Raw genomic sequence first — 22,653 nt, forward strand, 5'->3', positions numbered from 1 at the left:
TCTGTGTAACCCAGCACACTTATTTCATCTGTTTTGCAGTCTGGAGGCTGCCAGCATCGGATTCATCATCATCATAGACAGACGACGGGACAAATGGAGCGCGGTCAAGGCATCCCTGACACGGATAGCAGTAAGTGCTTGCTTTTTGTTATTTATCTTCTAGAAATTAAAGTTATCTGCTGAACCTTCGGCACAGCATAGTCTCACGTCCTCATTTTTAGCTCCCATTTTCTGGCTGTGGATGCAGATTCCCCCTGCCCTGAAGCTCACGAGTGTTAAATAAGAGAGGGAGGAAGCTGCAGTAACAAATCACACAGCCTTGTTTACTGCTGAATTATGGCAAATTTCTTATTTGCTGGGTTGACTGCAATATAAAGCCTAGTAATTTGAAGTTGGTTCCTGGAAGGGTAGAGCAGAGGTACCCTTCTGCGCACTGAGCAGCGATGACGTGGCCTGTTTATGAAAGAAACAGATCCCAAGGGACTTGTGTTTGCGTGGTAGTAAGTGAGCTCTGTCAGAAGCTCTTAATAGTTTATTATAGCTCACTTACGAAAGTCAGAGCTAAGCACTGATTTTTCAGTGCTAATAAAAGCAGCTGGTTTTATAGATTTATTACCAGGAACACGTGCTGTGTGAGGAGCAAGCCCTTATACACAGAGGTGTAGGATGGAGGGATGGCCAAGGCGACTTTAAGTTCTTTCAAGGAATTTAGGCAGAATTGCTTTTCATTCTCGGTTCTTTTTAGCTGCCCTCTTCTAGAAATTGTTCTTTTTTTATGCTCGATGAGCTCAGAGGAGTGCGTGAGAGATGTAGGCTGGGTGTTGCAGACAGGGCCGTGTCTGATGAACGTGCTGCGTGCCTGAGGTGGGGAAAAATATGTGAGGCTAAAAACATGAAAAATCCTTTTCAGAGGGGGAAGGTAGGTCAGCCCCGGGAATTCATCCGTGCCACCAGCTTCTTTCCCCAAGTCCAGCGTGGGTAGCCAGTTTTGCCCCCTAGTGGCTGCAGCCTTAAAAAATGGGAAAACCTACGGTGTGGTTCAAATCTGGGGGAGGAAGGCTCTACTGCAGAAACTTTAAGAGTTCTGTGCTAAATCCATATCAGAAAGCAATGTACAAGCGAGCAATCAGAAAGCAATGTATAAGCGAGCAATGAAAGCAGTCTGTATCAGAAAGCAATGCAGTAAAATCCATGGGCCGGTCTTTCTGTTGGCTTCGGAGATTGTGACAGTGGGCACATGCTGAATAGACCAGCTGATACTATTAGCAGCTGGACTGAGCAAGGTCCAGTAAGTCCTGCCTGCTTTGCCCCCTTTACGAAAGGCTTGGCTGAAACTTCCCTTGGCCTTCCTGAGAGGCAGAGTTGTGCTTCTAATGGTTCTCTATTTCTCGCAGGGAGCGTTCCCAGGAAACCTGCAGCTGGTGTTTGTCCTGCGACCCTCCCGCTTTATCCAAAGGACAATCGCTGACATTGGCATTAAACTCTATCGAGATGACTTTAAAATGAAGGTACCGGTAAGCATGCATTTTTTTTGTCCATGTGTTTTCTTTATCTCCATGCTCCATGTCTGCAGTTATTGGGTTATGAGAAATTGCTGACACCTAATAACTGAAATGTGGTTGCAAATGGCGACTGGGGACTTGATCTGGGTTTGTATGGTGTATGTAATAGTAATGCCAAAGAGTTCATTTCCAGCGGATGCTTCACAGTATTTAATGGACATGTTCCCATGTGGAAGGTCAGTGTAGCTGCAAAATGTGACTTGGTTTTTAAGTATTGACATCTTAACTCAGTGAAGCTGTTCCCCTGGTGTAGGCAGAGGTAGGTCTTCTCTGTCAAGTGACAAACATAAGTATTTAGGACTACAGAGCAGTGAAAGGCTCGGGCTGAATTCTGCACTATTTCATGTATTGTCTGTGGCGCTGCTGACAATCTGACAGCGCCCCCCTTCAGTGCTTGCGTAGCACTGCCTATTCTGAATGCCTTTAGTGATCCCTATGCCCTCAAGATTCAAAGTTTGGTTTTTACTTCCTTTTATATGCCCTTGGCATATGCTGTGGGTTCATGAGAATGTGATTTGAAGCAGGTTATCAATCCTGAAAGAGTTTAAGTTTTAGAATATTCTATGAGAACTGTTCCTAGCTACATGGTTTGCATGTGGTTTCAAATTGTTTTATAAATAAACTTGAATGATGATGATTAATGGTATTTCGTCCTGGAACAGACTCATACTGTGTTCCACAATGACTTTACTGGAGTGATTTCATGTGATTGTTTGGCAAAAGACCCGTGGCTCTCCTCCAACGAATTCTAGTTGTGTCAATACCTACGTTTGAAGTTCAGGTGTTTAAGACACTGAAGTGAGAGCAGCCCATTTATTACAATGCCTACAGAAAAGGAACCATGAATATTCATTTTGTTATTGTGGATTAAATTGTAACATTGACTGTAATTTGGCACGGGTGGCTTTTAAAATGCAAAATTGATGTAAAAATGTATGTTTGATTACAAAACAAAATCTCTTAATTTTATTTCACCTTGAAAAATGGATGTTCCTGTATTTAATAAGCCTCAATCTGTTACCATAGCAACTGTTGTACCAGTGACTGCAACCCGGGAAAAGACAACTTCATCAAGGACTAGCATTTTCTAGCAATTCAGCATCTTCTATCCTTTTAGCAATGCATTTGATGCCAGTGCTGCATTTCAAATCCAACTTGAAACCATCAAAGTTGGAAGGGACGTTAATTCTAGGCAGGGGTCAAGCACTGCATTAAGTATTAAATAGTAACTTACCTTTTTTACAGGCAGGAAAAATCAAGACATGAGTTTCTTTTGGGGTCATCTTGGACATTCAAATTTTGAGCCATCTTGGGTTTGTCCACAGAGCTCCTAGAGAGCAGTCTTACAGAAGCTAAGCACACGGTGTGCTTGCTGCTAGATCTGCCTGCCTCCCGTGCAGACACCTGCAGCCAGCCTGGCCTGTTGATGTATAGGCTGCCACCTGTGTTCCTGTAAGTTGCTTAGGGTTGCGCTAAAGGTCTCCGAAGTTCCTGGGGTCTGCCATGCTCTCTGGAGGGGCCTTTCAGCTGTGTTTGCAGCCCATCCTTAAAAGATCATCTGGGCATGCCCCTGCGTAGCCCAATTTCGGAACGGGTAGGTTACTGAGTGCAAACATCTATTTGTCCCTGTTGAAAATTGCATCCTACGAGCCAAGCACGAGAACAGGGCTAGAGAGGTCTTGTCCCATGGGAGAGATCCTTACTTAAGGAATTAGGTGTCAGTACCTATCTTTAATACCAACATCATCCTTTAAATTGTTTGCAGGTTGATGGTTCAAGTTGTGTGTTTGGCACTATGACAACGTTAATATAACTGGGCCGTGGCCTATCACAACTACACGCGAGTCAGGGACAGGACATGAGCGTTCAAAAGGGGCTTCAGGAATGTGGTGTGCATTTGTTAAGGACATGTTTGTTTAACACTTTATCTGAGTATCAGACTGCAAATACGTTCAGTAAAATAGATTTGCTGGGTTAAATCAACACTGAATTGAGTAGAGGCCAGATGATCAAACAGGAGCAGGAAATAGAGGCTGAAATAATAAACAAGACACCATAAGGAAATGCAGGATTTCATGACTTACTGATATACAAGTGTAGTTAATAAACCCTCCTGAGGTAAATCTCTATTGGGATAGTTATTTGATTAAATCTCATTACCTGGAGCAAGACAAAGAAATATTGGAAATATACCAGGGTTCATCTGAGATAAAATCTGGGAATTCAAGCATCTTCACATCCTACACAAAAGGATGAATAATCTGTTTGTAGCAGGCACTTCTTTGACCTTTGTAGACTGCAACTTCTTTCAGATGGCCTAAGCCATCATGAAGCAACCCCACTGCAGCTCTGTGTTCCGTGCTGACCTGCTTATGCAGACCCTCCTCTTCTAAACTGCTGCGCTCTCGTGTTCTCATCGTACTGAACGTGGCTGTCGTCAGCCTGGCCAGAGGTACGGGAGGTGCTGATGCTCTGTAAGGCTGGTTTCTTAGATGGATGTTGGATTGCTCCTAGGCTTTCTCCTGCAGAGATGCCTGTGGGTGAAGGCTCGTGCCCTGTCGGGTAGCACCATAGCTGGCAATGTTAATCAATTTTCTTTGTGGCTCATGCTGAGTGTATCAGGTTTCCTTATAAAAAAAAAAAAAAAAAGGCATGACAGGGTTCCTCTGTAGTTTCAGGGAAGTTTGGAATATCAAGAAATGTCCAACTTGTCAGCGACTTCTCTGATGGGGAATAGCTACGAAGCAGTCGAGGCTTACTTTCTCAGAGGTGATTTGCCATTCAGAAGTAGTGCATAGACTTCACATTCCAGTCTGAGGCTGCTCCAAGATGATCTAGTTTTTGAGTTTTCTGGCTCTGACTATAACAAACAGTGTTTGGTAACACATTCAGGGAATAGCTTTCCCTTTAGCTTTGGCTGAGGTACTCTGTGCTTTCTTTCCTTCAGTTTCTTCACCAACAAGGTCTCCTGCTCTCTGTGTTTAGAATCAGGATTCAAGGAGAATGGCTGTAAGTTAAAAAGAATTGAGTCAAGGACTGCTTGAGAATATCTAACCCACATAGATCCATGGGACCAGATGTGTCTCCCACAATATTCTTGTATCCAAGCGAGGATGTTAAAGTCTGGATGGGTAGACAACTAGATGGTTTTAAAAACTAGTTGCATAATTGGGCTCAGAGGGTAATGGTTAATGAGTCATAGTCTACCTGGAGGAGGGCATCAAGTGGAGTGGTGTAGTGATATCTGCTGGGACCTGCCCTGTTTAACAACTTCTCTAACGACCCAGAAGAGGCAAGAGGGTGTGCTGTCATCAAGTTTGCAGGTGACCCGAAATTGGCAGGAGCAGTTGATACACTGGAACGTAAACTCAAGGAATGGCCTGGCCAGCATATTATCAAATACAGAAGGGACAAATGCAAAGTCCCGCAACTGGGAAGACCTTCCTTCCAGAAGGAAGAACCCGTGTTCTTCCCTCCCAGCAGCACAACGGTGTTGTGCTGGTGACAACACAGCCTGACTGTCTGGGGAGCAGCTCTGCTGGAAAGGACCTGGGAACTTGGTAGACAGCAAGGTGTGCGTGAGCCAGCAGTGTGCACTGGCAGCAGCGGGAGCCATCAGCATCCTGCCTCAACAGCAACAGCGTTAACAGGAGCACAGCCAGCAGAGCGAGACAAGCGATTATCCCCCGTTGCTTGGCTCTCATTGGATTGCACTGACAATACCCTGTCCAGTTTTGGTTCCCCCAAGACAAGAAAAATATCAATCTGGAGTGAGCTCAACAGAGAGCCATCAGGAAGGTCGGGGCTTGGAGCATGTGCTCCGTAAGGAGATGCTGAGGCAACTGGGCTTGTTTAGCCTGGAGAAGGGAAGGCTTGGGACAGTTAGTGTGACACAGCAGCAGTTTTCCAGTCCCTCCATGCAGGTTACTAAGAGCTCTCAGCCAGGTTCTGCATGCTCTGTAGGACAGGAGATAACTGACATAAAGTGAAACAGGGGCAGTTCTGACTTGATATAAGGAAAAACTTTATCACCACAGAGAGGATCGGGCAGTGGACCAGACTGCCTAGAGAGGCTGTACAGACTCAGTCCTTGGAGGTTTTTAAGACCCGGGCGGATAAAGCCCCGAGCAACCTGGTTTGATCTCACAGCTGACCCGCCTTTGAGAAAGCTGGACTAGAGACGTGAGGCTCCTGCCAACCTAAATTATTCTAGAATGATTCTGTAACAAAGATCAGCTAAAAACCTGTTCAGGTTTGTTCTCAAGACTTTCCTTAAAGTGCTATCAGCCTAGAACATGCATCCGCTTGCCTCCATACCTCTGTGCTCCTCTCATTGTGCACAGCGCAAGTGTATTTACCGTGCTTCCTTGGAGCCTGCTGACAGGCATAGCCAGTTATCCTTTCTTTAAACAGCAGAGTGAAGTAATACATCTGACATATATTAAAGTCTAAGGCTTAACATTTCCAGTCATTTGTGCTCAACATCTTGTTTTTCTGTTGCTCAAATCATGGTGTGTTTTCTAGCTCTTAGAATGACAAGGCATAATTGAACACGTGTGTATTATTTGTGCGACTGCTTGTGTTGCCAGATTTCCAGTGCTAACCAAAAGGTAATACCGCTTACCTGAAGCTCTGTGCAAATCTTTTGCTTTCATTTAGCAGGCCTAGTGGTAAGGAGACTCTTTAAAATAAGAAAATGGATTTGGGTTTGTCCCTCCTTTCTCTTTCATCATGGTTTAAAACAGAATAATGCCAGTGAACTCGGTGGACGTACAGTGCCATAAAAATGATGCAACTGAAAGGAAAAACTTATTCTCAGTGGTCTCATTTCAGCAGTTCCCTGGATCAAGTGGTTAGTGTCGAGGAAGCTGTTTAACCTGCCTACTTCTCCATTTCTCTGTGAAAGTTATCTAGAAAATATAGAAATTACGTAATGGAAGTTTGTGTGAACACTATAAATACCATACTTTTGCTCTTGATGCACATGTAAAATGACCGCGTCCTCAGCTTAGCAAGGAGCAAGGTGAGGTCAGACTATGGTTAGTTCAAGAATGGCCACGTACATGTTGAGAAGGTGAAACCCAGTGGAAATAAACTGTGGCCATTGTGTGAACAAATACATAACGAGAACTTGCTGCTGGTGGTGGAGCTGCAGTTCAGTCTATATGTTTAAGGCAAACCCAGATCCTAGGAGCAACGACTGAAAGGGCTCGCTATTTCTCTCAGTCCGTTGTGCTTGGATTCGTTTCAGATCATCATGTTAAATTCCGTCTCTGATCTGCATGGCTATATCGACAAAAGTCAGCTGACGCGGGAGCTGGGAGGAACCCTGGAGTATGGCCACAGTCAGTGGATACATCACCGAACGGTGAGTGTTGGTGTCGTTCTTCCACGTGTCTACACCCAGAACGGTCCAGATGATGAATGTAGAGCAACCGTTAAGTAGTAATTCTTCAGCTGCATTTCAGCCTACACATTCTGCTAGGGATTCATGGAAAGAGGAAATCCATGACTTAAACGGAGAAAGGTAAATTCCCCAAAAGTTTGCAATAGAAGTAGTAATAGTAGTAATCTGTATTATCTCACTGTTGACCTGGCTAGGGCCTAACAGTGTCATAGTATTTTTACTCAGCAAGGCCCTTTGGCACATTCTCAGCTTTTGAATAATTGATGAGACTCATAGGCCTTCAGCTCTTGGTTGAAGTGGAACATACGCTTTAGCACTTTACTGAATCAAAGGTCAGGATTCTCACTTTAGTGATTAATTATGTCCATGTTTTTAGGAGACGAAAAATATTCAAGACACTAGATTTTGTTTTTCTGTGTTTTCATTTCTGTGCTGTGTAAACATGCGCTCCAGCTGGGTCTTACTTTGAACAACCAAAGAGCGGTTAATAATTGTAGGAAGGCAGAAAGACTTTTTATTCTGTTGCCTTTGAGGAAACTTGTTACAGGTTTGTTTGTTCCCTTTTTGGGTTGGTTAATGCATCTCAGTGGATGTTCAAAATAATGTAAACAATTATGGCGCCTAGAAAAGGTGACTGGTTACAAAAACGAGACCCCAGACTCTGGCACATCCGCAGCCAAAATATTGTCTGATCCTCTCCAGGCGAAGCTGGGCCCTGATCCTGGGAAACAAATGCATTTTGCGGAGACTGTATGCAATGTTTGCATCTTTCTTTGCGGGTCTACTTGCAAGACTGGTGTTTTGGAGCTTGCATCTAAGGAGCCCCAGTGTTTTGCAGTGTTCCGAGCAGCCCGGGCCTTGAGTCTGTTGCTAACCTGCAGTTAGGTCTAACGCTCGGGAAGAGAGCTGTTCTGAGGTAGCTTTGTTGAGTCAAATCACTTTTGTCCCTTTCCTGCTATGATTTTCTGTGCTTTACTGTCTGTATGAAATAAAACTTTACTCTCCTTGAGAACCACCAAATGTTTCAGGCTTCTAACTATGCAAACACACAATCTGAATTTCCTCTAATGCTGGTTTGCTACATTTATAGCTGTGTTGGCTACAGCGAGGTTGGGATTGAGATAGATGAACAGGTTTATACGTTAAAAGTATCAAAAACATAAAAGTCTCCTTGCAGGAGGGCCGAGTCTGAAGGAATCATCTATATGAGCTTTCAAACAACTAAAGGCTTGAAAAAATGAGGAAGCAAAGTAAAAAGAAGCACAGGAAGGGCTGTACTGCTTATTAATGACAGGAATTTACATAAAGCATCGATATATAGTTGGTGAAATATGCAAATAAAAGTGAGCCAAGGTTTGAGGTGGTTGTGGCTCTGTAATCCTCAGATCTTTTCTTTAAATTGGTTTGGAAAACTTTTACCAAGGACAGAGACTTGAAAAAAAAACCCCACAGATGTAACTTAGTTGTATGAAACAAGTTCTTGCTCACACACAGAGGAGAAGCTGGGGCCAAGTGTGCTGTGAAGTGAAACGCTGATAAGCTCATGGAGCGTGGTGCAGTCAGCCAAGGGTGTGCTGGGTAAGAGGTTGTCATCGGGGAAGTGGTGGCCTCCACGGCACCTTGAAACAGCCCGACTTTCAGGCGTGCCGAGATCATGTCTCACCCTTTCTGCTTCTCCTAGTGTTCTCGTATCTTGTCCTGCCAGAGCTTTTTTTCTGAAACAGCTTTAAACTGGCAGTGACACAGCAATGTCACTGCATTGTTCTTTGTTTCTGCTTTCTGGTCTCGAATGGCTAGGAGCCCAGGAGCTTTCTTGCCCACGGTACACTTGTGGGTTTTACTGAATGGCCTTTGGTTGTGGATGGCTCTATCCGTGTTGCCGTCAGAAGTGTGACGTTTCAGACAACTTTAATGCAGTGAATTCAGTGCTGAGAACAGCAGGCTACAGCTGCTAAGCACCGAGCCAGAGCGTGTGTGGGTCTGTGCTGCTTAGGTTGAAAGCAGGCATGAATTTAGGGGAAAAAAGGGAAGGCAGCTATGAACCCTGCCAGCATTGCCTCATCTGGGCCATGCTTCCGATCATGTATGTGGAATGTAATTTGTCTCTGCACCATTTGAAGGATGATCAACCTCCAGTTTGTTTTTCGCTGAGCACACAGTATGGTTTTAACTGTCGTGGTTGCAAATGAGGAATTCCCATCGTTGCTGGAGAAAGGAATGCAACTTGCGACAACTACGTAGTGCCCGACTGGGTGCGAGAGCTCCCCGGGTGCTGTTGACTGACTCAAACCATCGGCTGGTCTAGATCAACAAGCGTAAAGAATAAAGAGCTATAGAGCACAATACAGTCCCTAAAGAAATTGTTGCATGACCGTGAAGAAACATGCCATGCAGTTACTAGCTACAAAGGCTTTAATCGCATCTCACAAGTCTGAACAATATATTCCGCTCTGAAAAGGCAGCATTCTTTCTACACCTCCCTCACTTCCCCTTTCTTCAGTAAAACCCCAAATTTCTGACAAGTTTTGTGTTGGTGCATACAAGTGATAAAGAAACAGCAATGCTCCAATGAATTTATGCAATTTAACTGTGTTTGCAGTAAGTCGTTCTTGTAGTTGTGTACCAGTGTGAACAGGTGGGAGGGAGTGATTGGGATGCATCTAGTACAGACAGACAGGAGGGAGATGCACATCTTCGGAAGTCAGGGGGACAGGGGGAAGACAGGTTGCTGCTGAGTGAGCAATGCTGTATAAATATAAATGTTAAAAGGCTTTGCCTTATATACTTTCAGAGTCTCCTCAACTTAAATAAAGCCTTAATTAAAACTTTAAACACAGGAGAATTTCCCAGCAAGAATGGGCAGAGGATCTGAAGTTCCAGTCCTGGCTTTGAAGCTAATGTCCTCTGTGGTGTCATTGTCTCTGTTAAGCTCTGGGAGTTCCCCAGCTGGTTCATGGAGATGATAATACTCGTAGGCCTGTGAAAAGATCACTTGTGACACAGGATTTAATTTGCAACTTGTAGCATATGCACCCAAGAAAGGGCAAACATGGCCAGCTTTACAGGCGTGTAATACTTGCAGCGCAGAGCCTGAAGGGCTAAGCATTGTTAAAGGGCTAAGGGGAAATAACCAGTCTGTGACTTTGTGCTCTTGCTTTTCCAGGCTATTGAAAACTTTGCGATGACAGTAAAAACAACAGCACAGATGCTACAGACCTTTGGAACAGACCTCGCAGAGACTGAACTTCCCAACGACGTGCAGTGCACGGAGGAGCTCCTCTCCGCACACACCGACCACCACAGCAAGCTGAAGGTGAATGTTATCTCATGACAGCTCCATCAACACAATGTATGGTTTCTGATTTAACAAAGCTTCTGCCATCATTTGGGAGTCCATTGTGTGGAAACTACTGAAGAGGAGAGAAACCTGGATTCAGGAGGTCCATTCGATTCAACTATGAAAAAGGACTTACTACAGCTTCAGGAATGATAGAACAGGGAAATGTCTCTTCTCCTGCATGAGAGCGTATGATGGGATCACATCTGGAATATCATGGGCTCCTGATGCAGAGTTCATCACAAAGGTTGAACTCACACTGGAGCAGATGTAGAGAACATCTGTGAGGATAATCCAGGAACAGAGAGAGTGATCTAACTAGATGATGACTATCATCTTGTTTTTTAAAAAAAAAGTTGGGGCAAGTTTAGCTTTGCAGAGTAATACTCAGGAGAAAACATTACTGCTGTCAAGAAGCGCCTTAGGTTAAACACAAGAGAAAAAAAATCGTACTTAAGCTATATTAGCAAAAGAACAAGTTTTATGCAAGAAGTGTGCAGTGATGTGGGGACTCCTCAGCTGACATGGTAATGTTTGAGCCTCACTGTCCTTTTCACTGCTCATCTTTCATGCTGGGAAGACACCACCTTCTGTGGATGACTCCTTGGCAGCTGACGTGCTGTGGCTCAGCATGCCACGGCGTTGTTTCAGGAAATTCCAGTAAGAAGTGCAAGTTCTCGGCACAGTCCCCCAGCTCACTGAATGAACTGCAGCGCACAGTCAGTTTGTGGTAGAATACTTTATTCTGCAAATTGCCCTGTCAGAAATGCAATCCGCTCAGGAGTTATATACTACTCCTTTTCTCAGAAATATATCTGTATTCAAAGTGAATGGATTTAGTCTTTGCCTTTCTAGAAAGACATACTGTCTTTGGTAAGCATTTATATTTTGTTCCAAGTATTTAATACCTCTGACAGGATACTCCTTTAGCATTACTATGTTGTCCGTCTTAGAGATGTGAGTGTTAGAATAAGTACACACAACTTGTTTGGCTTGTTTTTTTTCCCTCAGGATGAGCTGAAACTAGCTGTGAAGCAGGGGGCCACCCTGCTGACATGCATTAGGGAGCCAGTCACCCGAAGCGCCAACAGCAAGCTCAGTCCAGATGAACTGGAAAATGTGGCAACAGTGGAAAGGTCAGTGAAGCTAGATTACCTTGTGCAAGTCACTCCTTTATTCCTAAGAAGCGCAAGTGTAGTTTAAATGATTTGAATATGCAGGTTATAAATTCCCACTGGTTCAGCTTTTCAGGGTTTATCAAACATGTAATTCAGAGAAGAGAGTAGCTTTGAGGAAGTTACTTGTTTGAACTTGCCTTGACAGTTTAATTAAGTCCTGAATTTCCTGGTAATTTTTGGTTGGACCACTAACTACCTGGTGAAGATTTAATGTGGGACTTACCTTCCCCAAAACGCATGCGTTCTCCAAGCTTTTATGTGTGGCATCTGAATCCATGTGGATGAGAGGGTATGTGCTTGTGCGTGGCTGTGGAAACCCTGGGGGAGGGACAGATGACGATGGTCCTCTGAAACATACCCCTTCACAGCTGCAGAGAGAGAGAGAAACCCCTTTTCCTTCCCACAATGCTAATTATTACCATAAAGCATTTAGTCACCGTGTAGAAGTTTCTGCCGTGCCACGTGACGCGGTAGAAAGAGAAATGTCATGCCAGTGTTTCAGCGTGTCTGCATTCACTGGGAACAAAGCTGCCAAAAGTAAAGCTGAGCTGATATTTTTCACTGAATACCTTAAAATCCTTTAAACAGTCATCCCAAAGGAATTTGCGAATTCATCTTGAATTCAACAACTAGCTTTGATTAAAAACATGTTTTTCAGGGATAGATTGAAAACAGAACTTTTTTTTTTTTTCTGAGAGGAATAGGAGGGAGCTGTTGGTGTTTGCCCCAATAACTTGATGATTCCAGCACTCGCTGGACTTGTAGGAGATCAGGCCTGGTCCCCTGCCTGCCCAAAGAGTGCCCATCTGCTGAAATATGGGATATTCAGGGAAGACTTTCTTTTCACTTTTTTTTCCTGTTTAAACCGTTCTACTTTGTAACATAATTAACAGACCATTGAGAGACTGTGAGGATGACTCACTAGTCTGGTGTCAGACATTTTACTCCAGATGCATCACACCTTGATAATAATTTCTTTGCAAATGAATGTTTTGTCATTTACACGATGAGATACAATGTCTACGAGAGGCATTATGAACTTTTAATCTATTGTTTTTAATGGACTGGGAAAAGTGATTCAGTCCTTTTCTATTTCTGATGGGTGAAGAAAATAAACAAGTTGTCGAGTTGTGCTTTAAACATTCCTCAAGATAATAATTGCATCACATTCAGTCTGCATTAGCCTGGGGTGAATTATCTGTGAGGAATGGGGTGGAAGCTGGGGAGACACAGCTGTCTTTGCCAGCACATGGAACAGCTCTGTGTTCCTGGGGCAGGTCAGGAGGCAGGACAGCAACTGCCACGGTGTAGTTGTCACTCGTCAGTCACACTCCTGCCTGTCCCACTGCAAAGTCCATTCTCTTTCGTTTAAGGGAAAGTTGACACAGAGCCTTCATACATGGGTGTGGGCTCCCTACCATCTCCCTACTCTGCTTTCTGCCATCAATTGCTGTAACTTGAAAGAAATGAACTATGGGAAATAAGTATGTTCTTTTCCTTGTAACTTCTTAACAGGTTGTTGGCTCAGTTGGATGAAACAGAAAAGGCTTTTGATCAATTTTGGACCAAGCATCACCTCAAACTAGAACAATGCCTGCAGCTTCGACACTTTGAACATGATTTTAGAGAGGTATTTCATTTGTCTGTTCTGTCTAGCCTTCTCTGGTAAATAAGGTCAAATTTTACCCATACGTAGAGTGTACTGACAATCCAAAAAGGAGGCTGGGAGAGAAGCCCTTCCTTATAAAATAGGAAAGAGATATTAAAAAATTAAATTCTCGACAGCTATCAGATAACATAGAATAGACTCATAGAATCATTTAGGTTGGAAAAGACCCTTGGGATCAGCGAGTCCAACACCAACCCCACTCTACAAAGTTCTCCCCTACACCACATCCCCCAACCCCACATCTAAACGAGTCTTAAACACATCCAGGGATGGTGACTCCACCACCTCCCTGGGCAGCCTATTCCAGTGTCTGACCACTCTTTTTGGGAAGAATTTTTTCCTAATGTCCAGCCTAAACCTACCCTGCTGCAGGTTGACGCCATTCCCTCTTGTTCTATCGCTAATTACCTGTGAGAAGAGACCAGCACCAACCTCTCTACAGTGTCCTTTCAAGTAGTTGTAGAGAGTGATGAGGTCTCCCCTCAGCCTCCTCTTCCTCAAACTAAACAGTCCCAGCTCCTTCAATCGCTCCTCATCAGATTGATTCTCCAGGCCCTTCACCAGCTTCGTTGCCCTATCTATATCTTACAACATTTGAATAAGGCACAGTGAGGAAAGTGCCAGCCTGTTAGGCTGTTGTGAAACACATTCTTTGCGATAAATCATTTTGCATTTATGTGTGATGTTACCAAACATCGCTGCTTCTGGGACGGTAAGTTGCCAATCCCATCAGAGTCAACGGAACGCAGTTCAGAAAGGCCATCTGTCAGCCCACAGGCTGGAGTAATACAGACCCTGCAGTAATATAGACTCTGGAGCTACAAATCTTTGAGACTGTGTGCACCTAAATAAATAGTGAGAAGCAGGGCAACTCTTTGAAGAATAGTTGATTGTTGCTTTATTCCTTGGCTTTTCCATTTTGGAATGAGCTGAAAGACTAAACTTGAGATGCAGACTCTTCTAAAAGATGTAGGCAAATGTTTAGAAGCCATAAGTTTGTTCTAATTTTATGAGTATCTTGTGATGGGGCTTGGGGTGGGATTTTTTGTTATTGTTTGTTTGTTTGCTTTATGGTTTTGTTTGTTGTATTTTAGGTGAAACTGGCATTGGATAATCTCATGGAAGGGCAGGCAGGCTTTGCTGACATTGGAGACAGCGTGACTCGAGTGGAGCACCTCCTTAGGGAACAGAAACAACTGGAAGAGAAAGGACAGGTTTGCACGCAATATAATATTCTAGCTGCTACGGAAGTGATCTTCTAGACACTTCTCTGTCACTGTCCTTACAGCGTGCTTACTCTCTTCTCATGAGTCATTATTTTAAATTGCAAAACTCAGATCCTAATTCCCAGAAGTCAGGGTTGTTCAGACCCAGTAGTTCCAGTTAATTACTTGGGAAGCTACAATCCAGTTCAAAAAATCAGTATTTCAAACCAGGAAAGGTTAGGTCCACCTTTGGAATCTGAGAAGCTCGGAATGCTTAACAGGTTACCTTGGCCAGGTAACTTTTAAGACCATTCTATTCAGACTCATGGCAGTTTGAGGAATGCCCATACCTTCCAGTAAACACCTTTCTTTTCCAGACATTTGGACTTTGTAATTCCATCGGCTGGCCAGCTGTGATAAACATCACTTTTGGCATTATTAGAAAGCATTGAGCATACAAGTAAGTTGAATCAGAGGACGATGCACATGAACAAATGGAAAAGCTGACGTTCATCTTTTTTTAAGAATAGGATTAAGAGTAGAAACGTTGTGATCTTTGCACAGCTCTTCTGCAGAAGCCGAAAGGAATAAAAGTTATAGTAACATACGTTTTCCTTCCACTGTCCACATTGCATAATGTATTGACGTGTGCTCTATTCCTGTTAGCCACCTCTACCTTCATCCTATTGTGACTAAGCTTATGAATTGTACTTGGTCAGTAGGATCTGAAGAGTTTTCCAAAATCTGTCTTGGAATCAAAAATAAACTAAAGTGTTATAAACCTGGCAATTAGCGAGTGAAAAAAATAATAGGGTTTTTGAACATTGTGAACTTTGCAGGGAAAAAACCTTGCATAATGAATGTCCCCAGTATGTGAGCAAGAAGGCGGCATGCGCTCACAGAATCACAGTTACCACAGAATGATTAAGGATGGAAGGGACCTCTGGAGGTCATCTTGTTCAACGACCCCGCTCAAGCAGAGAGCTTGAGCGCTCTCAATGATACCGCTCAATGCTACTGAGAGCAGGTTGCCCAGGAGGGCAGGTTCTCCAGATAGCTTTAGAATGTCTTCAAGGATGGAGACTCCACAGCCTCTCTGGGCAACCTGTTCCAGTGTTTGGTTGCCCTCACAGTAAAAAAAGTGTTTCCTGATGTTTAGACGGAACCTCTTGTGTTTCAATATACTCACTGACAACAAAGTTGGTCTTCGCTGTAAGACATGGTCAAAACTTACTTCACAAAGTAAGACATATCAGGTAGATTAATATCCCAAACCTTTACCTTCAGGCTACAGCAGGGATTACAGAGATGGATTGTCTGTATTACGTGTGTCATTTTTAAGACCTAACTTTGGATTTTTTTCTCATTAATTTCACAGGAACCGTTGGAGAAGGCCCAGTCTTTAGCTCTCCATGGAGAACAGCTCATCCAAAACAACCATTACGCAGTTGACTCCATTAGACCAAAGTGTGTTGAACTCAGGCGTATTTGTGATGATTTCACCAATGAGACCAAGAAAAAGTATGATATTTTGGGAAAGTCTCTTGAGCTGCATAAGCAGTTAGATAAGGTGAGTGAACCTTCTCAGATAACAGTCCTGGAAAGGTTCTACTGAAAATGAATGTTTTTATAAGCTCAGGTAATTTGGATGAAGAGAAAAAGTAGTTATTCCTTTTTTCTCCATTTCATTCAGAAACTGTTGCTATAAAAATTGGAGCAGTAACTTCCCATAATTATGGTCTTAAAATGATGAAAAGTAGGAAACGAAACTAAGAAAAAATTGAGCAAGACCTAAATTTGAAATGAGAACCAAATGTATTCCAGTGCCTAAAAATGAACAGTTTACTGCTTATTTGGTTGTTTCGCTTTCTCTGCTAGAATAGCAAGCTAAATGCTTTGACAATGTCTGCATGCTATTCCAGCCTCATCTGAAACAGGAATTACCAAAACTTTATGGTAAAAACCTGCTTTGGAGTATTTTTAACTGAGTTTTACAGGCCTAAGAACTTTTGGGGAATTTTGGTATGGTTCAAATATTTGTTTCAGTTTTTGGATAATTGTGTGACTGAACACCAAAATGACGTAGTAGAGCTGACAGATTTGATTTGCAGCAACCACAGTAACACTTCTCCTCTTTGCTTAGAACATTTTTATTTCACGTGTTACTGGACCATCTAGCCCATGAGAGCTGAGTTGAACTCGCTGTTGTTCTGCGTATCTAGGTGGGGTGACTTGTGGCCAGGAGCTGTTGGGTGCTACGAAGTAACTTTCATTCTCTGTAGTGACATCTTAGGGCAAATCTGTATTTCATGGAGTAGAAGCAACACTTCACGACATGGACTGTCAGTGATGACGGAGTCTTTTTTACCCATTTTTCTTTAAAGGCAAGCCAATGGTGCGAAGCTGGAATCTACCTCTTGGCTTCCCAAGCTGTGGACAAGTGCCAGTCACAAGAGGGAGCTGAAACTGCACTCGTTGAAATTGAAAAATTCCTGGTAACAGCCAAGGAACACCAGCTCTCTAACCCGAAGGAGTTCTACAATCAGTTTGACATGATCCTGACCCCCGAAATAAAGGTAAAACCCCTCAGATGTGCGTGCACTCACTTAGAACTTCAAAATTACCAATCGCCTTGTACAAGCGAGCATACTGGGCTATTTATTTGAGTCTGATCAAATACACTTCTTTCTGTACACCACAAGGGCACAGAGGGGAGCACTTGGGGACACGTGTTTCACTCAAATGAGTAGTCATGGAACACACTTGTGATTTTCTCCAGAGCAGTGCGAGAAAGACTGCATGAGTCACCGTGTGCTGCTCGGTGAAACAGCTCTGTGCGGAGTGCACGGGCTGGGTTGCGTTACACTGCAGCACCGTGCGATCTTCAGCTCTAGTCTGAGCGGGTAACACAAGTCCTTTCTTAAGCTGCTCAGTCCAGCACTGACAACCGCTTGTTGTTTGCCTTTTCTTCACGTAGGCCAATGCCCAAAGAATTCTACAAAAACTAGAAGATGTACAAGAAATGTTTGACAAGAGGCAAGTAAGCCTGAAGAAGCTGGCAGCCAAACAGACCCGGCCAGTACAACCTGTTGCCCCACATCCTGAATCTTCCCCAAAGCGAGCATCACCAAAGATTACCAGACCAGCAGGAGTAGGTAGGCCTTGAACAGCTGCTTTCAGATACACACCAATGTTTTGTCCACGCGGTCATGTTTAATTTTTATTATCAGAATGAAAACTTGCATTTGCTGTTCAGCGTCAGCCTTCTCAGCCCAGCTGTTAAAAATGAACGTGAAGTAGCTGTCACTGCAAACATACAAACAAGGGGGAATAAAAAAAAAATATCAGGCTTCTCTCCCTAGGCCTAATCTACTGGGTACGTTTCTATGCTGTTTCTCAGCATGTCTTATATTGCTAATTCTTGAAAACCCAAACCAGGCTAGCCCCTACAGGTGTGCAAAGTAAGTGTGAGACCCTCTTTTACACTGCACATACTGTAATGTGATGTTTGGCTTTAAAGGGTCACAGTCCCTCAAGTTTCAATCAGATACTCGCAAAGGTTAAGGATTCATCAGCGACACTGACTCATTTGTGCAATTTTTGCTTTTTCCCTCTACAGAACTGTTTATTCACTTTCTAGTGTTGTCCTCCACTAATTAAAAAAGTTGGACATTAGGGGAAGTTCCTGATTTGAGGTTAGCGTGTGCCTTTAGCCAAGATAGACATGTTCTGTGGAGAAGAACCTGGCCAGAGCTAATTTGAGACAGTGCTTCTTGGAGACCAGCTACCCGGTGTGTGGTGGCAGGAAGAAGCTGTGCCTTTTCAGCAGAGATAGTTATAAGAAACTAAAAAATGGAACCTTAGGACTTTTTAAAGAGAGAACCTTTAGCAAAAAGCCTTGAAAGGACTAATTTACATGGACAGCATACAATAAACTTTGCTTTCTAGGCATACTGTCACAAGGTCACACAAATGTCCCTGTTGTTCTTCTCTGATTCCCAACACTCATCCTTTCTCACCAAGGAAGATCATCATCTTCCAGTTACCGTGCCGGTTTGACATCTGTACTTTTTCCCCAAACCACGTTAGCTGTGTTCTGAACACACGGTTGCTGCCTCAAGCTTCAGCGTCACTATTGGCTTAAGGCAAGGTGACACCGCGGTGCCTTTGAAGAGGTTCTGCTCTGCTGCCCGCATCCTCCCGCAATGCCTTCCCCTCTTGTTGGTAGTCAGTTAGCTGTGTGAGTTGCGATTTACCTGGACAACTCAATGAACTGACTGCGGCAATGTAGTAGTTAGTTTTCCATTGCATGTGTTAGAAAAATGTAGGGAGCTCTGGAGACCATATACGCAATCACCTTCTCAAAGCAGCGCTAACTTTGAAGTTGATCAGATTGATTGTTCACTGCGTGGCCACTAGTGCTTCAGCAAAGAGAAGTTGCAGGAAAATGGGGTTACGGGGTCGATAGGTCAGCGGTGGTTAGTCCTTGTCAGTGGCAGTACAGTTTCAGCATGGCTTTCACCTATTGTGAAACCCCGTCTTCAGCCTAAAGGCTGGTCCTGCGTTCCTGTTCGTGCATGCAGTCTCTGGGTTTGTGTTTCTTGAACTTCTTTCTTGTCATTTTAGAGCACTTGCAGATGTTTTTAACTTAACTTTTGGTATAGGGAGAACCTTAAAAAATAGTCACTAGTATATAAATGACAATGCTTTAGGTTTTCATTCTTGTTCATACAGCCAGTCCTATACTATCAGCTCTTTCACAGAACATCATGAGATGCTCCCTTGCTCTGCCGTTCAGTGTTATAAAACCCAATACAGGGTAACTGTGTGACAAAGGTTAGCCTCTGATGTGCTGTTGCAAACTAACAGGTAGCTGAAATTTATTTTAAAATGTTGCTGCAGTTGTTCTCTGAGGAGATGTGAAGCGCAACGCAGTCCTGTTCAGACGTTGATTAGATGACTATGGCATCTCATTTGCATTCTTTGTGCCTGAAGATGACTCACCTAGAGTACCTCTGTACAAAGAAACAGAAGTCCCTGACTATCTGCAGCTTATCCTGGGGCTCAAAACCAGTTACTTTAACTGCCGTGAACTGTACATGTATGTTTAAATCTACTGTGTAATGGCATCCTCTGGTATTACCCAACTGTCCACTACAAAGAGTTATACTTTGAATTTCCTGAGCGCCCTTTCCCTCAGAATGCCAAAGCATTTGGCAAGTACTGGTAAGTATTTTAACCTCCCTGTTTATCAGAAAGAAAACTGAAGCACAGATAAGCCGAGTGATTCACCAAGGAGTTCCACAGTCTGAGTGACGTGTGGCTGAGAATAGGAACAGGGACACGGAGTCCTATTCCCAGCCTTGAAAATGAGGCTGTGAAATTCTGTTCCTGAAGCTGTCCTCTTCTGGACGTTCCTCGGTGCCCTTTCTTCACGTTCACAGCATCAATGCGGAATCGGCATTTATTTATGGGGACAATTTATTGAGCAGCATCTTGGAAAAATGAAAGAGGCTGAGAGCACCTTCTTGAAACAGATGCCGTATAACTCATTGTTATTTGTTACCTGAATATTTCTAAAACCGTGCAAAATAGAATATGGCAACAGCAAAACATGATGTTCCTAGGCTGTGTAAATACCAAGGCAGGCAATGGCAATAAATGTGGTAAACAGAAATAGAAGACCAGAAAGAAAGGCTTTTGCCCCCAGGCAGCAGGTGTAACAATACCACCGCAGCATCGCAATGGTTGCCTTTGAAAGGAAAAAAAGTTGCATTCGTTCCAGAATGGGTTTTATTTTGTTTTGTTTCTATTTGCTGACTCTCCATTTCCCTAACAAGGAGTGGTAGGGAAAATTCAATCCAATTCAGGGTGCTAATGGAAAAATCTTAACAGATGCGAAGGCTCAGGCATGAAATCCTCCGTTGTTGTAACTGTGAGTCTCTGTTCCAGGTGGACATGTACCTAGGTGCATACAGGCAGAGCTGGCCCCAGAGCTGCCAGAAAGGGCAGGTTTCTGTCAGGGAAACGGCTGTGACAGTTTCTTAGGTCTGTGTCCTTAGGGTCTCTGGTGACTCTTGGCAAAGTCTTACCCAGTGAAGATCCAGAAAGGCAGCTCAGAGCTGCAGTGGAAACTCTCCCTCACCCAGTGCTTTTCAGTGGGTCTGGAAATTCTGAAGCAAAATTTTAAATTCATTCCGCTTTTGCTTGAAGCTTTTGGTTTCACAAAGGAACTTGTAAATTTTGCAGGGACAGGGGACAGGCCTGTTCAACACTGAAAAACTAGTACTGGAATTATCATGATGCTCCAAAGTTTATGCTAGCTGGACTTGATGCGCATTTTAGCTGTGGGAATCTGATTAAATATTATTCACAGATCAACCCAGAAAAGGCAGAAAACCCTCTGCTGACCCTTTTATAACAAGTGCCTTGAAAATATTTTAGTAGTATATACGACGCCTTATTTCAAGGAGAGCTCTGCTTAGTCCCGCTGGAAGCTGTGTGAATACTGCTGACGGCTAAACTCGCCCCTGTATGTGCTGGGGGAAGTTCCTTTGCTCTTGCTCACTTTGGAGGGCATCACTTTTGGTTATTTGACTACATGTTTGCAGACTGTGTTTCTGTACAAAACTCCTTGGCTGGAGTGGATTGGGATAAATCCACAAAGTTAAAGCCAGTACTGCCCGTCGCCGTCAGGCACAGCAGGGTAAGCCACAGAGCTGTAAAGGATAACAGAAGCTATTAGGGATGACTGTAGTTAGCATTTTTCTATTTCCATTTGCTTGTAACTGTCCCAAACTCTCACTCTGAAATGAAACTTTCCCAAAGGCTATCTTCTTCAGCATGACACTTTCTTGGAACACTTCAGTAAAAATAGTTTGGGCATCTCAGTGAACAAAGCTAGGAAAGTTGTCGTCTTGCAGTTACCTTTGTGGTGAGAACTGGAACACAGCAGTACAAAATAGTTTTGTCCCTTCCTAAAGTGTCCAGATTAGGCAGTATTGTAAGCGCTTGTGGGGGGGGGGAATCTCAGCTCATACACATTCATTATGTATGAACTTGCTACAGTTTGGCTCCTGTAGTCTCATTTCCTTTGTTGTCAGCAAAAATCTTTGGGACCAAGAGACACAATATGTTTCTCATCCCCTGCACTGCTTGTTTCATTACAGCATGATTTTGCAGCGGCTTAAGCCCTTCTTAATGCGGGGCTGTGGGAGTCTCCCTCGCTCTCTTTGCCCCGCACAGCAGCGTGTGACCCCGCTTTCCCTCGGCGCTCACATAACCAGTGGGAACAAAGCAGGGAACTGAAAATGGCCACCCTGGGGGGTGATTTGGTTTGTTTTGGCTAGTTCAGCTCCTTATCATCCAGTTCAGTGAAGAGCAGTGCTGACAAGAAAGGAGACAGAAGTGTGTGGGCAAAGGCTGGGAGGAAGGGGAGAGCGGCACCAGCCCCAGTTCGGAGGAGGAAGGGGAGAGCGGCACCAGCCCCAGTTCGGAGGAGGAAGGGGAGAGCGGCACCAGCCCCAGTTCGGAGGAGGAAGGGGAGAGCGGCACCAGGCTCAGTTCGGAGGAGGAAGGGGAGAGCGGCACCAGGCCCAGTTCGGAGGAGGAAGGGGAGAGCGGCACCAGGCCCAGTTCGGAGGAGGAAGGGGAGAGCGGCACCAGCCCCAGTTCAGATGGGTTTCAGCTATTCTGGTGTCAGCCCTGGAGCTGTGGCTGCTTACTGCTGCTTTCACTCCTGCTGACACGGGAAGGAGAAGCTGGTGCAGTAAGCGAAGAGGTTTTGACCCTGTTAAAAACCCGGTTTATGTGATTCAATTTAGTGCAATTTGGGGAGGGGGGGTTGTTTTTAATAACTTATGCAACTACGTAAAGAAATCTACATTGAAAGAACAGTGAAAGACTGGGCAGGGCATGTGCTCTTGAACATGTGAAGTGGCATTTAATACTCGGTAATCTGAAAATTCAGTTCTCAAAATGTCAAGTTGGTCTCCCAAAGTAGCTATTCTCTTTTGATCTTTATCTGTGGAACTCGGAGCTCTCAGGGTGGTTGATAACAGCCTGTTACCTCTGAGAAATGTTGTGAGAACAGCTCAGTAAGTATTTATGAAGCACTTGAATTGTAAAGGACCATTAGGAAAAAAAAAAGACAATCGTTTTCAGAGCAGGGATTTAAGTAGCATATGGATAGCAAGGCTCTGGGTCCCCACTGAGAAATACAGATACATCAAAATAGTGAATAGCTGCTCATGAATTAAGTGGTTTTGATTCCACGTACTGAATGAGGAAAGGATT

The 22,653-nt window shown here is 43.9% G+C and overlaps 1 protein-coding gene across 11 annotated transcripts in view; it reads left to right on the forward strand.

Annotated features, from left to right (window-relative positions):
* MCF2L2 (MCF.2 cell line derived transforming sequence-like 2) overlaps positions 1-22,653 on the forward strand; it is a 178,246-nt gene that overhangs the window by 57,678 nt on the left and 97,915 nt on the right. For 7 of the 11 annotated variants that reach the window (XM_074591573.1, XM_074591574.1, XM_074591570.1 and 4 more), the window contains 10 exons: positions 40-130; positions 1,395-1,514; positions 6,814-6,930; positions 10,133-10,282; positions 11,318-11,442; positions 13,000-13,114; positions 14,248-14,367; positions 15,737-15,928; positions 16,743-16,934; positions 17,336-17,513. In XM_074591573.1, coding sequence (XP_074447674.1) covers positions 40-130; positions 1,395-1,514; positions 6,814-6,930; positions 10,133-10,282; positions 11,318-11,442; positions 13,000-13,114; positions 14,248-14,367; positions 15,737-15,928; positions 16,743-16,934; positions 17,336-17,513 — 1,400 coding nt within the window. The remainder of the gene's footprint in view (positions 1-39; positions 131-1,394; positions 1,515-6,813; positions 6,931-10,132; positions 10,283-11,317; positions 11,443-12,999; positions 13,115-14,247; positions 14,368-15,736; positions 15,929-16,742; positions 16,935-17,335; positions 17,514-22,653) is intronic. The other 4 variants (XM_074591577.1, XM_074591572.1, XM_074591571.1 and 1 more) reach the window with 1 other exon arrangement.

Source organism: Larus michahellis, chromosome 6, assembly GCF_964199755.1.
Source record: "Larus michahellis chromosome 6, bLarMic1.1, whole genome shotgun sequence".
Lineage (NCBI taxonomy): Eukaryota > Metazoa > Chordata > Aves > Charadriiformes > Laridae > Larus > Larus michahellis.